General features: G+C 48.8%; 1 protein-coding gene and 1 long non-coding RNA gene across 3 annotated transcripts in view; one reads left to right on the top strand and one right to left on the bottom strand.

The window, feature by feature from the left end:
• Positions 1-13,844, top strand: part of ANTXR2 (ANTXR cell adhesion molecule 2) — a 77,199-nt gene that overhangs the window by 33,469 nt on the left and 29,886 nt on the right. The window contains exons 11-13 of the mRNA XM_036382226.2: positions 6,937-7,015; positions 9,261-9,356; positions 13,747-13,788. Coding sequence (XP_036238119.1) covers positions 6,937-7,015; positions 9,261-9,356; positions 13,747-13,788 — 217 coding nt within the window. The remainder of the gene's footprint in view (positions 1-6,936; positions 7,016-9,260; positions 9,357-13,746; positions 13,789-13,844) is intronic.
• The window catches only part of LOC118686174 (uncharacterized), a 79,161-nt gene continuing 71,670 nt past the window's right edge, over positions 6,354-13,844 (bottom strand). The window contains exons 5-8 of one of the 2 annotated variants that reach the window (XR_004980124.1): positions 10,140-10,168; positions 9,946-10,049; positions 8,548-9,416; positions 6,354-7,791 (exon numbers count right to left, since the gene is read on the bottom strand). This is a non-coding gene — a long non-coding RNA (uncharacterized LOC118686174). The remainder of the gene's footprint in view (positions 7,792-8,547; positions 9,417-9,945; positions 10,050-10,139; positions 10,169-13,844) is intronic. The other variant, XR_004980125.1, reaches the window with a different exon arrangement.

Below are 13,844 nucleotides of genomic sequence, written 5' to 3'. Positions count from 1 at the left end.
GCTCTCAGAGGATGCACTCCGGTGCTGGGGCTGACACATTGACATTCCCACACCAAGTGCCATGCCTCATGTTAGCATGGCACAGTTGTACCTCCCTCTAACAGTGCAAGCTTCAAAAGCAAGCAGGCCACGAGCTCGTAATTACACCTGACCTAGCAGCCAGTGTCACACCTTACTGGCCCAGTGTTGGCAGCACAGCCCAGCCAGATTCATCCAGCAGTCCCACTGCCCTCACACACATGTAACTCTGGAACTTGCTGGGTGCTCACCCAACACCCCTCTGCAACACCAGGTTACTTGGTACCTCAGGCACACCTGCAGGTTACACCTCACCTTTATCTCACCCTGTTCTACCACATGGACAAACAACAGCAGTAACCTGAGACAGTCTGTCTTACCACAAAGTCCAAACTCACATTTAAAAGATGCCCCTGACAACCCCCCAGGTGTTCCACCCACAAATATGGAAGTACACAAATCCCCGTGATTTCCAGTGCACACAGGTACACACACATGTCATCACCTGTTTAGTCAGACAAGGCCAGAACTTGGTCAGGGTCATGGAATTGTGAAAAACATCTCTTTGCCTGTCTGAACGAGTTCTGAGAAAGGTGTGTGGAACTTAAGTGAGTTTTCTGATAACATGGAAGTGAGTGGCTGAAAACCAGAGTGAGGAGAGCTGTTGCTTACTATGGCTACCTTTACTACTGTTATTTTTGTTTTGTCACTTTTTCTTCTGCTGAGAAAGGTAAAAATTTAGAAAAGCTGTTGTCAGCAAAGGCAGAGTTGTTTGCAAGCTGCAGCTCAGTCTCACATGTCTTTCAGGGTCACTCAAGAAAGGATTAATATGCTGTGGCTGTGTTGAGGATTTCTGTTGTCTAACTAACAAGTGACACTGAGCTCTTTCTGTAGTGCTGTTCACTCAGTACCCTTAGCACAGCCTTTGTGGGAATGCAGACAGGGGTGTCATTTGGCCACAGAGCTAAATTACTCACTGACGTAAGGGCCAGTGCTTGTGCTGAGTGCTGAGCCACTCGAGAGCTTGGCAGCTGGTGTCAGCATGCAGGCATGGGTTAAAGGACCAATTTTCCAAGCCTCATCCTCAGTCTGAAACCTACATGGTGACTACATACCACTTGGAAAAAAACATTGTTCACAGACAAGGGGACCAATTAAAAGGAGAATTCAATAAGATTGGCAAGTTAAGAGGCAGCTTGTTGACTAAAATATTTCCCATTCCACATAACACTGGTCACTAGTGTGAGAAGGCAAAAGCACAAAGAGCCCAGTTACCTCTCAGGAGCCAGCTGTCCTTTGAGACGCGCTGAACAGAGGAGAGCAGGCGGCCTGCTGATGCTGCAGGACTTCCCAACCCCCAGAATGAACTCTAGGCTCTCTCAGCTGCTCAGTCCTCTTCCAGCCCTGCCAGCAGTTCTCTGATGTGGGAGTTGCAGCCATTCCCATCACCAGCCAAAAAGGAAGCCCCCGTGCTTCTCCCTTTTGACTTCCTGCTGCTCAGCAATTGGTAGGATTCCAGCTCCAGGTCGGGCTATTTTCATCTGTTCACTGTTGTTTTCAGCGTTGCAAAGCCCCTGTGCTCAGGTGAAGGCAATAGCCCCAAATTGCTGCTGTGCCCATGGCCAGTCCAGACCTGGGCAGGATATTGGCATTACCCCTCATTGCAAACAGCTGGGCTTCCCCTGCAGCCCTGGGCAGGCAGCCAGGGGGGTCAGAACTGCTTCCACCTGCACCGATTCTTCCTGTTGCAAACTCACTGAGGTGAAGTGTTTAATGTAGGCATTGTCTTTTATTTTCCTACACAACATTTTGTTCCCACAAAAATAAGAGACAGTATGGTTCCCAGTGTCTGGTGCTCCCATGGGACATAGTTCTCATGTGTCTGGTGCTCCCATGGGACAACCTCCCCCCTCCAGAATAGCCAGGGAAATCAACTCAGGCTGGGGGGAAGCCAGAAATAGGGCTGGAGTAGGCTTAATGTCTGTCATAAATATTAACTTCTGCAAATATTTTAGAAATACATTTAGTCTGACACAATTAGGGTATAATGGGACCTATTCACAGATGGAAACATCCTCAATGAATTGTACAGGCTAACAGGCCCCTCAGCCATATGGATGTGGTGTTAAGATCAGTAGTAATTTCTGGCGCAGTCCTTCATGTCCCTCCTAGGGCACGCAGTGTTCCCAGAGCATTAGTGAGGACCACGTGAGCAGAACTAAGTGCTGCATATCCAGCAGTGGCCATAGGATCCCGAGCTGAATTAATGGTCTACTTTAACAGAATAATGACGTTTCATACCCTGCTACTGCAGGTTCCCATGATTCCACAAGATCAGATTGAGGTCCTCACTGCTTTCCAATTCTCTCATATTCCCTAGGAGTTCCCAGCAGTGAAAGTTTGTGTCTTGTTCCATGGAAAGTCAAGCCTGGACATGTGGACATGTGGCTGGAAAAGCTAGAGGGTTCTGAGCTAACAAGAGGGAGTCCTAAAGAACCATCATCTGAATTTATATCAGTGCTAAGCCAAACCAAGAAGGGCAGGGGGATGAGTTTGTACTCATTCTTTACCAGAATCCCCAAACACCATAATGAATTCCAGGATGAGTGGGTCTCGCTATTCTCAGGAAAATACTCAGTGCTCCTTTTTATGCCTGTGCATCTGATGGGAGGAAAACACCTCTGCCCACTTCTGTCGCAGACATCTTTTTCACTAAAAATCTTTTCTTTAGAATTTTCCCTTCTGAGAAGCTGAGGCCTCAGAAAAAGTCTGTAAACAATAGTTATCTGGTGCTGTGGAATGCAACAGGTAGATTTTTGATTGGGCCATCTTGAATGTTTATAATTAATGGCCAATCAAGACAGAGCTATCTCGGACAGAGTCCGAGAGAGCTGCTTTTTGTTACCATTCTTTTCCTTTTTATTCTTAGCTAGCTTCTGAGAGGAAACTTTTCTTTCTATTTTTTTAGTATAGTTATAATGTAATATATATATATCACAAAATAATAAATCAAGCTTTCTGAACATGGAGTCAACATTCTTGTCTCTTGCCTCATCCAAGAACCCCTGTGAACACTGTCACACACTTCTCCTAACTGCTGGCCATGTCCTGCCCCAGCATAGTTCCCACCGCTCCCTGGGCACAGCTGGCCTGTGGCATAGCGGCACTGCACCAAACAGGTCAGGCAGGGCTGGAACCCTGCTCCAGGAGGGCTGTCCCTGTCCTTGTGCAGCTGGAGCTGCTGTCTGCAAAGAGCGCCACACCCAGAAGCCTGGGCTGGAAATCCTTTCCTCTGTGTGTTGCCTCCTCCTGGGGCTGGGATGAGTCCCTGGATGCAGAGTCATCATTGTGGTCCAGGAGTGTTTGTTAGCAGAGCCCAGGGAATGACTGGGTCAGGGAAAATGGAGGGGTAAATGTTAATTGCACCCCAGCAAGCAGTCCCCAAAGATATCAGAGTGAGATTGGTCAAATGGAGCCTGTATTATAAAGCTATCCATTATTTCATGAAGGCAGAGTTGGAAGGGAAAGTGCCCTTTAAATACACAGACCTATTTTTTGCCTTCCTCCTATGTACAGCATTCTTGCTATTTTAGTGCAGGCATTTGATTCTGAAGTACCTTTGTCACCGTAATTTTAGTAACTTTTTGAGCAGTTGCCAGTTTAATTTTCAGTGCGTGAAAATTGGAGGTAAATTATTTATTACTTACAGCAAAAGTCTTTCACAATTGTATTTAATTTTTTCATCTTTTTTAATGGGTCATAAAATGGCAGTCTTTTAGTAGCTTCCCATAAAGTAAGGAGCAAATGAATACTTTGCAAATAGGTTACCGTGGATGGAAATGTCAGCTGTATTTCACAGGGAATGGGAGGCTTTAGACCAGAGTTGCAGGGACATATGGCACTGGGCCACATCCCTCTGCTGTCACAATAAACCAGCAGTGGGCATGAGGGAAGGAATTGCAACTGTTCGGTCTCCTCAAGTTACATTTTTGGGTAAATTGTGTATTAGGATGGGCAGTGGGCCAGGACTGAAGCAGCTTCAAGTTGCAAGAATCTTGAGGTTACCTTTGGTCAGAAATCAGAACATTTTTAAAAAGCTCTTTTCAGACTTAAGTTTTCCAGGATTGGTTCCCATCCAGAAAGTGATATTGCACAGACAAAGGATAGGAAAATCCCTTCCACGTGGAGGAAGGGCCGTGAACTGTAAATGGAAGGCAGTTTTTCCTAGCGCAGTGAGGTGGGTTGGAAGTACAGACTGCCAGGAAGGTGCACACGTTAGGGCTGGGGTAGAGGCAGAGCAGTAGGGTTTGTGCTGCACACCACTGTCACTACTCCTGCTCCTTTGCCAGCTCTCTGCTTCCACTTCGCTCAGGTGCGGTGTCAGGAGGGAGCAGAGGATGGGAATGAGCACCCTGCCTCAAAGCTCTGGAAAGCCACTGTCTGTGGGCACTGCTGGGCTTGTGAGGAGGTGTGAGCAGGGCTCCGCTGCCTTTCCCTGGAGCCTGGCCTGCGGGATGGCCCCAGGGGGCTGCGGCAGCAACACCGCCCGACTCTAGACGGGGTTCATTTGAGGGGCCCTGAGGACATATCTCACTCTGTGGCAGCTTTCCAGAGCTCAGCCCTCAGCTGGGATCTGTGCTGGGACGAAACTAGTACAGCCTCACCCTTCTCTGGTGAACCAGGGCTGTGTCCCTGGCTGCAGGGACAGGAATGTTCTCTTGACTGGGCTGTTCTGAGCTCCACAGAGGGACTCGGCCCTCACACAGCAGTGACAGTCACCAGTGGGAAAAGCAGGGGCCCGAGAAATTGGATGGCTGCTGCTTGTCATTTTCATCTCAGAATATTTTCAGTTTCGGCAGAATGCCGAGCTGAAAGCCTCACACACATGTGGCTGGTTGCTGGTAAACACTGGGATGTGTTTGTGTATGTGTCTGTCTCCGAGCCATGTGTGAAGGAGCAGCAGAAACAGGACACCTCTTTCTGGGACTCTCAGTTTAAGGGGCAGTGTTTGTATGAATCACAAGTACCCACAGCCCAGCAAACAGGTGGCTGCTCAAGAAATGAAAGGGCGTACTGAGTATCCCCAACAGCCATGACAGTCTCAGGGAAGGAGTGCTTTAGTGTGTTGACAGGTTCATCCTTTTGAAGATGAGGTAATTATCTGTGTGAGTTCACTCTGTGGCTTCCAGAACAGAGCGGCTATGATCAGCTCCAGTGACATCTCCAGTGGCTCATCCCTGCAGCAGTGTATCAGGGTGGAGCTGCGTCCGTGCTGGAGCTGATTGCTCAGCGAGCCTGCTCCCTGGGATCTGTCAGCGGGCTGACAGCAGGAGTGGGGCTGCAGAGCTGCGGGTGTGGGCTGGGAAATGCAATCCCGGCTGGTACCTAGTACAGGCAGGAACTGGTACTGTGCTGCACACAGCAAGGGGTACAATATACTCCAGCCCACTGGGAAATCTTTGCTGTTTTACAGAATGTTTCATACAACCCAGTGAGCTCAAGAACATGCCAAGGTCCCCAGGATGCCAGGGAATGATCCTTTCCTTTAGTGTGGCTTACGTGTTTTATCCAGGTGTGTTTCGTGTCCCTGTTTTGCTCCATCTGCTAGCAAAGACCATCTACCAAAACAGCCTCATTCCTCACTAGTGGCATTCTTCAGAGAGGAATGCCACTCAGAGAGGAATGAGGCTGTTTTGGTAGATGGTCTTTGCTAGCAGATGGAGCAAAACAGGGACACGAAACACACCTGGATAAAACACGTAAGCCACACTAAACTCAGGCAGGACTCAGAGAGCTGCCAGGGCACACAGGGCTGGTGGGGCAGCTGCAGGAGTGTGTGAGCAGCTCAGCCTGGGGGTCCTCGTCTCCCCCAGGGGAAGCAGGAAACCCTCCTGCCCTGCAGTTCCAGGAGTGTTTGGCCAAGCCTGAGCAGAATCCTCATGCTGCAATTTCCCCCAGCATTCCTCATGACAATGCCAAAACAAGTAATTGGAATTAAAAATAATAAAAAGCACCACATCTTTAAAAAAATCATCATTGACCAGAGTTTCACTGTGGTTTGATTTATTGCTCTGCAAGGGAATCAAATAGGTTTGGTTTTTTTATTGGTTCTGATTCACTTATTCCAGTGAATTCCAATTAGAAGGAGATTAGAGTTATTCTTTCTGTTGGATCAATTATTCAGAACAGAGATCATGTAAAAATGAGTTTCGTGGAAGCAACTCACTTCATTTTTGCTAAAACTGAAGAAGAAATGAGCCAAATTAGCTAAAATAGCTTTGAACTCCATATTGACTACAGTGTTTGTGCCAGAATAAAAACTCATGACATGTAAGAACGGTGTAAATGATTAATCATTTTAGTTCATGGATATCTACATTTTTATTTAATTACATCTATGCATAACATAAACTGTCTGAATCCTGGGAATCCAAGCCAGAGAAGCTGAGGAGTCTTATTCTGTTTAACATTCACCATGTGTTGTTTTCTTGTAGGGTTAATTTGTAAAATGTAAACCACATACTATTTGTATGCAGTGTTCGGGGCTATTTATAGCAAGTCCTGACCATTTATAATTATCCGACATCTTTAACCATAATGTCTGTGTGTGACTAAGGAGATGGTTATGGAACAGACAAAACAATGCTACTTTTACAGCTGAACTTCAATTTATTTTATGGAAAACTTCTGGGAGTACTTTCTGCTCTGTGGAATGGGGAAGGGGTATTCTGTACTTGGACAGCTCTTTGTCAAGGACACCAAACTTATTCCCAAATAGGAATAAGTAGAGGCTTCCATTTCCCCTCTGAGGACACTCCCTGTGGAGCAGAGGCTGTAGGTACAAGGGCCTGCACAGCAGGTATGAGCCTTTCTTGGCTCTTCCATGGCTGCTTATGTTTCTTCTTTGTCTCTTGGCAGAACCCTGGAGGTTTTGGTGAGTTTGAATGAAGGCCAGTCTTTCATGTCCAGCTCGTTAACCATCACTGCTTCTGAGTGTGTAAGTGAATGACTTCTGTCTCTCCTTGTAAAATCCCCACATCCTGTTTCTCTTTGGACTTTGCCATTGCAAGGCCTCAGAGCACAGAACCTCTGCTTCCACTTTGCTGTGCAAAGCTGTGTCTTTCCAAGTACTGGGAGGCTTTCCTGCCCTCAGAGACCTGTCCTGAGGGCCAGGCGTGACAGTCAGCTGGGTCCCATTCCAGCATGACCCTTCCCTCAGTAGGGCTGGAGGGAGCAGAGAGACACAAGTTTGGCCCTTGAGCCTGTGTGTGGAGAGAGGTTACAGCCTGCAGAGGTGCTAATGCCTTGTAACTCTGGGGCTCAAGTGACGAGTGTAGGCTCTCAGCTCTTGTTCATCCAGGGAGACAGCTGTCCAAGCCGAGGCCAGTGTCCCACTTAGACCTGGGAGTCAGGCAGTGTGAACATCCTGCTCAGTCTGATCAGAGGTTATAGAAGAGATAAAAACTGCTTCTGGAAGAGACCACACACCTGTGCAGCCAGTGACTATTCTAACTTAACACATATATTTTCTACTCCCACATTTTTGCTGTCCTCTAATTCCTTTTGTATTACACAGGACAGCTGGAATTTGTGGAGGGAGATACGAGCCCACGGTGTTGAGCACGTGTTGTGCACGTGGGCCTTTAAATGTGTCTTAACCTCACAAGAGACTGGAGAGCAGCTTTTCCATTGGGCGTGGAGCACAGAGAGAATCTCTTTTGCCCATCACCACACATGGCTCCCAACAGGATTTCTTTGCTCATAGATCAGTAACTGAAAAGAGAAAAAAAAGACATTTTTATTCTATTCATTTAAAACCTCACCATTTGTGCAGCTGTTGAGATCAGAGATCCAGTGCAGCCCTGCAGTTTGAGGAGGGAAGCCTGACTGAGCTGGGAGCTGAAGGAACACCCAGAGCCCAAATCACAGTTCTGTGTTCCAGGGCCTTTGTCAGTCGGCAGCATGCCAGCTGTATGCCCAGGCAGGGTGGCTGAGGGCTGTGCAGCACAGGAGCTGCTGCAGCCCAGCTGCAGCCTGCTGCACCTCAGCCCTTGCAGAGAAGGCAGCACATGGTGCCCCCGTAGGAGCTGCCAGGAGTGCACAGAGAGGAACAGAAAAGCCCTGACACAAAGCAGCTCAGAGTGAGGTGCTGGGCATGGCCTTCCCACCGAGCTGCATGGCAGCTCTGCTGCTCTCTGCTCACAGCCTGTCCTGGCAGGAAGCAGAGAGCTACAGATGTGCACAGCAGCAGGAAGAGCTTCTCAGCAGCCTTTTTTGTCTCTTTCTGGTTTCTGCTCTTGGCCTGTACTGCAGCAAAGGCGGCTCCACACAAGAACTGCTGTTTCCATAGTAGCAGATGGGCAACTCAAGAAATGGGTCACTGCTAGAACTGCTCACTAATTCTGGGAGCTGAGCAGCTGACAGCTGACTGGGAGATGAGTTACAAGTTACAGCCTCCCAACAAACGCACGTTACTGCAGTGAAAACAAACAAAATCACACAGCATTAGGCACCCAGGCACCACTGTACCTGTGTGCCTCACTGGACCTGGGATACGGCTCTGTTCCACCCCCATGTGCAGTGGAGCACCTCTGGGTCAGGACTGCTCACGCAGTATTCCAGTCTCAGTGGTCCTCTGGGTCTCTCCTTTCCTTTTTTTCCCAGCTGAAGTCTGAATAACTTATTTTCCTAGAGATGCTGTTGTGTTTCTGTCATTGTTTTAAAAGCCTAAAGTGTAGGAATGAAGACACCCCCAGGAAGTGGGTTGGAGGTGTGGGAGGTGGGCTGCTCAGTTCTGTAGTTCAGGTGTTGCTGGAAGCAGGAACACTCCCTCCTTCAGTTGCAGGCTCCCACAGGATGGCTGCAGGGAGTCAGTGTGCCACAGTCTGTGCAGGAGTGTGGGCAATCTGCATCAAAGCCTTACAGGTGTACTATTTGTAGAGATGCCCTAAAACCTCCCTGTGTGCTCCCCAGTCCATGTGTGAGACCTGGGTCCTCATGGAGAAGGGCACCTCTGTGTTATCCACAGGCTTAGGATGAGACTTCCCCTGTCGGTGGCTGATGGCTCATTCCCTAGCAGGCAAGGGACTCTGTTTCCTCAGGCTGGGCCTCATTGTGATCTCAGGGCTGTCAGCTGTACGAGTTTTACATCAGAAGGAAGGCCCTGGGCTGAGCAGAACAGTCGCTGGCTTGTGGGGCGAGCGAGTGAGGCAGCACTGACGCTGTCCCTGCTGTCTCCGCAGTCCAGTGGTGTGGGAGCACTCATTGCCGTCCTCGTGCTCCTGCTGCTGGTGGCGCTCGGCCTGCTCTGGTGGTTCTGGCCCCTCTGCTGCAAAGTGGTGAGTACAGACCCTGGGAACAGCCCCTGCACCCTGAGCCATGGGTGGGAAACACAGATCCTGCAGGAAACGGGTGAAGTGATGGGGAGGCAGCTCTGGGGGGGGCTGTGACAGGCAGGAAAGGGAGGGAGAGCAGCTTCAGCACTGGGGCTCCTCTGGGCACGGCCCCGCCTGTCTGAGTTACACACACAGGAGCCAGCTCCGGCATGGTGCTCTTACTGGGAATGGGGTGGCCTTAATGGTGTGCAGATGTTACCCTCAAATCAAGGACCCCTTTAAAACTGCTCTCAGGAAAATTGGTATTTGTAGTCCATTATGGGCTCTCAGGTTGAAATCTCTATTTTTTTTCATAATCCCTGCACACATCCATCTCTTTATCTGAGTGCACTCTCTATCCCCACCCCAGCAGCAGCAGTGTTGGTCACTTGCCTCCTGCCATTCCTTTCTGGGGGAGCAGGAAAGTTTATTATTCATCCAGCTCAAGGACAGCATGGGCGACTTGGAAAATGGAGATTGCTTCCCTGGTCTGGGTTCCTGTTCCTATCTGGGGCTTGTGGAATGTGGGGCAGAGAGGAAGTGGCCTTCTCACCTGACTGTGCTGCAGCCCTTGTGACCTGGGGGGTCCATCAGGCCCCTGGCTGTCCAAGGGCAGGAAATCCCAGCCTCCATCTGCACCCTCACAGTCTGGGCTTCCTAAGGTGAGAACAAAAAGCCTCCCTTGTTCTCATTCTCCCCAGCACAGGCCCAGCAGAAACCCAGGGAGCTTCCTCTTAATCACCTTACCTCCACTGTGTTTCATATGATGAGCCTCCCTGTAGAAAAAGAACATTGTAAATTAGTAAAAAGCAAGCCCTTGGTTTTCTTATTATAAAAAAACCTAACCTTGATTCATAAATCAGCTTCATAAGTTAAAATTCCTACATGAAGCAGTCCAGTGAATAGTTCTATATTACCAATTTTCAGCCTTATAAAACCATAGTTCTTCAAATGTTTTTGCCCTCTGTGTTTCCTCCTACCTCCTTTGGATACTATTTTGTTACTTCAAAAGAAAAGGTAACCTTAGGCCTCTTTGCTACAGCCTTGCTGAGTTCCAAGCTCACACGCTGTTGCATTGAACCTACTGCGGAGCACTCATCCTTCCTTCTGGTTTTGCTGTCCCTCAGTTCTTGCCTTTCTCTCCTGCCCATGAGGCTTGGACATCCATCACCTGGAAGGGCCACTTCTGGCTCAGTAGCATCCCTGAGGAGAGAGGCAGCATTAGGGCCAGGCAAGGACCTGCTCTTCCCTTCCTCTGGCTCTGCTTCCCTGGTTTCCTGGAACAAGGAGCAGGAGCACAGGAGTCAGATCCTGATGGAAAAGAGAGGTCCAGGGTGTTGTGGGCAGAACAAGTGTCTGTAGCCAGGCAGGTGGGTTTCCCCCTGCCCACGGGCCCAGCTCCATCCTGCCTGGGGCTCGGTCTCACAGCCTTCCGTGGTGTAAGTCCCACGGACACTCAGAGGGTGGAGAGGGGGACTCCTCTTCCTTTTCCTTCCTTGTCCCCCACTTCCAAGGGTTTCACTGTGACAGTTCTGTCACTTGTCCCTGGTTGTGGAACATGTGATTGCAACAAGCTGGCTGTAGGCTCTGTGCTGACATCTCCTAATGCCCACATCATGGAGCAGCAGAGAAGTGTTAATGAGTGGATCAGAGGCACTGCTGCCTCAAGCACCAACTTCTTTTTGTTAATGATTTTTTTTTCAAGAAATCAGCTCATCTCCAAACTCAGACCTTCATTCTTTGCGACTCACTAAATGAGATGGAGCTTTGCCCAGAGAGGCTGATGATAAAACCAAATAAACTGAGGAAGCAGCCCGTCTCTCCATGAGGATAATAAGACAGCAGCATTATTCAGAGGCTTCCTCATTGAAACAGTCTGAATCCAGCTTGGGGAAAGTTAATTTACAATACTCAGGTCTTCCTCTCTGCAGTTCTGTGTGCTGCTCCATGCAGAGCTGCACGTGTGCCTTGGATTTTTCTTTTTCATAAACAGCTTTCTACTGATTTCACTTGGAATATCACACGATTGAAAAGAATCCTTGTGTGTGCACGTGTGATTCAAGTGTGTGAGTGTGAGAGCCTGTGGAAGCATAAGGATGCAGGCATTGACATTCCAGTGCTGTCAGCAGGGTGAGGAGCTGCTACTCAAAGCACATTATTTTCTCACACCACTGTCACTTTTAAAACAAGTTTCATTTTCTGAAGCCATTAGAAGTAACAGCTAATTAATGGATTGCTTGGCTTTAAACTGAATTTCCCCTCCAACTTCAGCAAGTTCAGGAGCTGGAACAGGATTAGATCCTCCACTGAGGAGATGAGCAAAAGCTGCCATTGACTATTGCCTTAGGAAGCCACAGTAAGCTCAAACAAGTCAGGTTTCCTTTGATTGTCCAGGGTGGGAGTTGTGATTCCTACATCCTCAATGGCCTTAGGGCCCGCAGGAATTCCATCCCTCCTCGCAGAGAGGTTTGCTGGGCAAAGCTGTCTGTGCTCAGACAGATGTGAGGCTTCAGAGTGGCATAGCTATAGATGGGGAAGGGCAGTGCCATTTCATATGGGTGCATACCAGACCCACCTAGGAGCATCTTCTCCTGTACAGCTGGCAGGCTTGACAGAGACAGAGACTGTTTTGGGATGATGGCTAGGGACAGGTGAAATGGAAATAAGGACAGAAATTAAATAAAGTGTCCCTTCATTGAGAGAAAGCGCTGCTCTACTGTTTCCAGTCTCCTAATTGCTTTCAGCGAGAATTAAATATCTCCAGGCTTTGGCAAATCCTACTCAGCATCCAAGTATCTCAGCATCTGTCCCACGATCCTTCTGTGTTGCTGTTTCATGTAAAGTTAGGGTAATGATTCCAGTGTGGCTCTCAGGAGTGTTTCACTAATTAAATAATTACTTTCTGTCAAGTATGCTGGAAACTCCTGATGACTAGGAAGAAAAAGTGTTCAGAGCTGTTTAAAGAAAAGTAACGTCTGGCATGGTTTTGCAACATCCTAACAGCAAAGGGATGTCTCAAAGTTGAAATCCACAGGTTACTTTCCAATCCACCCAAAGCACTCTGAGTTTGACATGAGCCATTCCATAATTTAAACCTGGAGGGCTGTGGAAAACTGGTTCCAGGGGTGCCATAAGTTATTTATCCTATCGGGCCGAATTCCTTTATGCACTGCTGAAAGTCCACAGCCTGTTTAGGCAGTCAGTAGTAACTGTCTGGGTGGGACTGATAACTGAAATATAAATCAAGATGGAAAACTCTACTGATCAGAAAAATACGTTTCTTTCATGTATTATATGCTGTCTGTCTGCAGTGGTATTTTTCACAGGCAGTGTTTAATGAAAGTACTAAAAATAAACAGCACAGAGTGAATAAAGTAAGGCATAATTCAATTAAGTTACTTAAAACCTGTATTAGATTGAATTGTTTGTCAGCATGCACAGTTTTGGATATGTTTGTGTAATATCAAGGCATAGCAAGAATGGACTCCTTGATATTCATGGTGTATTTTTTAGTCATTTCCAGGCAATACCCAAGCCCAAAACATGGCCCAATGTCACCAAAAAACTTACCAAGGTTAGCTTGCAAACCTGCTTTTCTCGTGGAGGAACGCCTGTGCATTCAGTTTTCAGCTGAATCAGTGAAGAGGGTCCCTTGCCTGCCCCTCCCCTGCTGGGACTGTCAGTGCTGGGCATTCTCTGAGCTTTATAGTGTGGATGTGACAAAGGGAATGGGAAGAGACTGTAGGAAGATTTAAATAGAGGTGTAAGAAATGCTCCTGGGAGTGGGCGTCACCCGGAGCAGTGTCAGAAGTGTGGGAGTGTGACTGCAGTGCAGGCACTGCACAGTCATGGAGCTGGGAGGTGGGAAATGAGAGGGCTGCGGAAGCGTCCTGGACATCCAGAGGTGAAGCCTGAGCTGCCAGAAGGCATTTCACACTTGTCACTGGGCCAGAGACTCCCCAGCAGCAGCAGCAGCAGCGGCAGCTCAGCCCACGGCTGTGCAGGACCTCACACAGGCCTCAGACGCTTTTCCTCTGGGATTGCTGACGGACTCTGGGGGGTCTCAGCACTGGCTGTTCCTCACAGCGGCTGAGACTCATCCGTCCAGGAAGCGCGGTGGCAGACACGTCTGCCCAGAGTGTCTGCAGGCTGGGGATGGCAGCTCTGGCAGACGGATGGTGCTCATTTCCAGAAGGCCTCGCTGATGGATGCTCAGGGGAGTGGGCAGCACAGACTGCCAGCTCGCTGGCCCTCGTGGGGGCTTGGGTGGAAACAGGTCACTCTTACCGTGGTCTGTTGCCTTGGGCTGCTGCCAGTGCAGCACCTTATTCTTTCCTGTGTTTGGTTCTTTCAGGTCATCAAGGATCCCCCTCCACCTCCGCCAGCCCCAAAAGAGGTATGGTGCCCTCACATGGAACCACTCCTGTGCTTCCCTGCGCGCTGCATGTCCGC

Source organism: Molothrus ater, chromosome 4, assembly GCF_012460135.2.
Source record: "Molothrus ater isolate BHLD 08-10-18 breed brown headed cowbird chromosome 4, BPBGC_Mater_1.1, whole genome shotgun sequence".
NCBI lineage: Eukaryota > Metazoa > Chordata > Aves > Passeriformes > Icteridae > Molothrus > Molothrus ater.
This window is presented reverse-complemented; position numbering and strand designations above follow the sequence as displayed.